The 3629-nt window shown below is 52.3% G+C and overlaps 1 protein-coding gene across 1 annotated transcript in view; it reads right to left on the bottom strand.

The window, feature by feature from the left end:
• The window catches only part of WDFY1 (WD repeat and FYVE domain containing 1), a 31186-nt gene extending 29250 nt beyond the window's left edge, over positions 1–1936 (bottom strand). Inside the window, exon 1 of the mRNA XM_009325112.1 lies at positions 1858–1936. Coding sequence (XP_009323387.1) covers positions 1858–1936 — 79 coding nt within the window. The remainder of the gene's footprint in view (positions 1–1857) is intronic.
• Between the last annotated feature and the right edge of the window lie 1693 nt (positions 1937–3629).

The following is a 3629-nucleotide window of genomic DNA, read 5'->3' on the forward strand; positions in this document are numbered from 1 at the left end:
TTCCCGAGGAGAAGGTGGCCTTGGGCTCAAACATGTAATTCCCTGGGGCTGGCTCTGCTCTCCTGCATGCACACCCCGGAGCTCCGCTCGGGAAAAGCCCCGCTGTTCGTGACAGTGACTGCCACCCCCCTGGGGGTCCCGAGGGAGCCCACCGCCCGCGCCCGGCTGGCCCGGGGCCGCGGTAAGGCAGCGAAGTAAAGGGTGTTCCCCCTGGAGCAATTAATGGGGGGATATGGACTGAGGAAGGACGTGTAGTCACAGGTATTACCATAGAATCATAGAATCGTTCAGGTTGGAAGCTACCTCTAAGATCATCGAGTCCAACCGTCAACCCAACACCCCCATGCCCACTAAACCATGTCCCTAAGCGCCTCATCTACACGTCTTTTAAATACCTCCAGGGATAGGGACTCAACCACTTCCCTGGGCAGCCTGTTCCAATGTTTAACCACTCTTTCAGTCAAGAAATTTTTCCTCACGTCCAATCTAAACCTCCCCTGGCGCAACTTGAGGCCATTTCCTCTCGTCCTTTCGCCAGTTACTTGGGAGAAGAGACCGACACCCACCTCGCTACAGCCTCCTTTCAGGTAGTTGTAGAGAGCGATGAGGTCTCCCCTCAGCCTCCTTTTCTCCAGGCTAAACAACCCCAGCTCCCTCAGCTGCTCCTCATAAGACTTGTTCTCCAGACCCCTCACCAGCCTCGTTGCCCTTCTCTGGACACGCTCCAGCACCTCAACGTCCTTCTTGTAGTGAGGGGCCCAAAACCGAACACAGTATTCGAGGCCTCACCAGTGCCACGATCACTTCCCTACTCCTGCTGGCCTGTATTAGCTAGTTTCTCTACATCTTTTAAACTAGAAGCAGCTGTAAGCCTTTATCCTTCAAGTTCTTAAGCAGCTGGGTTGTGCTGGTTATTGCCTTCACATCCCATGCACGTGAATATTGTCCACGTATTTGGTTCATCGACAGCAGAATTCCTCCCCTCCGTGCTGTTCTTTGGGCAGCTGCTGTGACAGCAGCTCCTGGAGGAGGGCAGCAGACAGAAGTTTTCTTTCCCCCGACCTGCCTCAAGAGAGGAATTTTATCTGCCTTACTGCGTTTCCCAGCTGTTTGCCAGACAGCAAAGGAAACAGACTCGAGAAGAATGGGTTCAGCTTCAAGCTTTAAAACCTTGTGGTTAAATACCCTCTGCTTTGCCTTCAGCTTTTCCCTGTTTCCTAACCTTTCCTCTCTATTTCCAGAGCCCACCTTTCTCCCACCCTTCCTCCCTCCTGAATCCTGCCCACTCCCCACCCATTCAGCTCTTGCCTGTGCCACGGTGCTTTTTCTCCAGTGTTCCTCTCTCGGCCCAGTTCCTAAACTCACAGCCTGCTTTTTTCTCTCCATTTCTTAGGCTTCCTCAACCTATTTTTTCCATCACCCCGTTTGCACTACCACCACAATCAAACCAAGCAGCGAGCCAATCCAGCCCCGCGCTGCCTCACCGTCTCCCGCGGTCCTGAAGAGGCTCAGCTATAAGATGAAGTTGCAAGATAACAGCCCCTGTGACAAGGGACTGACTACGTTCGCTTCTTCCAGGGTTGTGCAAGCCTTCACTCGGGCTTCAGAGAGAGAGGTCAGAGGAGGACGCATGGAGGATGTAGGTCTTTCCAAAACAGGTGACCCTCTGTGCAGAGCAACCCCAAGAGCCCAGCCCAGAGCCCCAGAGGGATGCAAGTGCCTGAAAGCCCTTTGAATCTAGGGGAGTTAAACGTCTACCTCCTTTTGAGGCTCTCAGTCTCCACGTCTGGAGACCTTACGCTTGCTGCACCCTACAGGGAGCTTTGGGGTTTCTCCCAGTGCTTTACCACTCGATACCTGCTCCAGAGCTGAGGTCCAGCAGGCAGCAGAGCTGCTTGCTCGGCCCACCGCACTCGGGGATGCCGGCCGCATACATGCTTGCTGCTTGCCCAAGAAGAGCTGCGATCATTTACCAGTTCCTCACACCAGGACCACCTTTACCGGCAGCTCCACGGGTAAGCTCAGTAGTTTACTGGGTAACGTGCCGGTCTATAATGCTGTGAGAATCTGGCCTGAATCCCATTCGTAAGGGGGAAGGACCTGGTGTGTGGCAGTCTGACCGGGTCACCGAGGACAAGATTATTACCCCAGGTCTAGTCTAACAAACCAGCCCAGCGCAGACAACAGGCGATGACTACGTAAATGAAATACATGGCACAGCTGGACCCAAAACCCTTCAAACACAGTATTTCAGGCCTTGCCCGCGTTTGCTGTGCGAGGTTACCCCGTGCTTGCAGACAGCAATACAGTGCTTAGCCCAGCGGACATACCTATAATCAGAGCTAATAATTCTCTCACTATCCAAACAGCCACCAAAAGGCACCTTGTTGCCCAACGCTCTTTTTTTTGCTCAGACTCGTACATGCCTATTCCTCTGCTTTTTAAACCTGACCTGCTTAGCTCATGCCAATTGTCAGAAACGAGATTCTGGCTCTTCACCCGAAGCGAGGGGAAGGCAATGCCCTCCCCATATGGAACTTCACAGCAGGGCCTCTGTACGAATGTGCAGTTATAGGATGGCATATCCACAGGGAAACACGTTCAAGAACAATTATCCAAAGACTTTATCTGATGACGAGTGGTTATGAGCTTAAGGAAGATTAAAAATCTTCCTTTTTTTAACTTACCTTTCTTATCGCATAAGACGTTCCCTCTGGCCTCATCATCTGGTACTCATCATCCTGCTGACCTTGACTTGGGATTGTGGTGGAAATGCATTTTGGCTCAGAGGTACATCCTTCTACCAGCTCTTCCATCTCCTTCTGAGCTCTTTCGCAGGAACAGGGAGTATGAAAACGTCTTGTGTTTTCTACCTCCAGAATCACAACCTACCGGGTCCTCCTCGCTAAACCCTTCCTCCTCCTCCTCCTCCCTTTCTCCAGCTTGCCTCCTATTGCCTCCCGTACAGTCACAAAATACAGCACTGACATTTCTCCCCATCCCCCTGCGCTCCACGAATCACTCATGCCGTAGCATGTCATAATGGTGAGTCTAGTTTTAAGGCATATCGTTCCAGGTAAATAATGCCAGAGCCGCGTGGCACCTTCCACTGAAGCAGCAAAATCCCCACGTGCGTGTCCGCAACTCTCGGAAAGGTGTTGTGCAGACCTGTTTCTTAGGCTGGAACAAGTCAGCTCTTCTGCCACAGCAAAAATCCAGCAAAAGCTGTTCTTTTGTCAATAAAAAGTCATTCCCTGAGTAGACCTCATTTGTACTGCTCCTTACCTGTGCCGGCCCTTGCTCCTCCTCGTACTGCTGCCTCTCCAGAGGAACATGGCACAGCACATTTCATCTCCTTTGCCCTTAGCAGGAGCACCCCTTTACCCGGGCAATTCTTTGCCAGTGTACCCTCCATACCGGCCTCTGTTGTGGGGAAGAGGAGAAGACTTTACTTTCCAGCCCATTTTAACCGGCAAAGAACCACCAGCCAGGTTACCGCTCCACAGCTTTCCTGGTTAAACCAGGCATAGTCAGCACACAGAGTCAGCCACCCGGTGACCACGAAAACGAGATGGGAAGATAAGGGAACCCCCCCCCCAAAATCGCCTGCCCCCTCTCCCCCACATGCC

This window comes from Pygoscelis adeliae, unplaced genomic scaffold (genome assembly GCF_000699105.1).
Source record: "Pygoscelis adeliae isolate BGI_AS28 unplaced genomic scaffold, ASM69910v1 Scaffold155, whole genome shotgun sequence".
Classification (NCBI taxonomy): Eukaryota; Metazoa; Chordata; class Aves; order Sphenisciformes; family Spheniscidae; genus Pygoscelis; species Pygoscelis adeliae.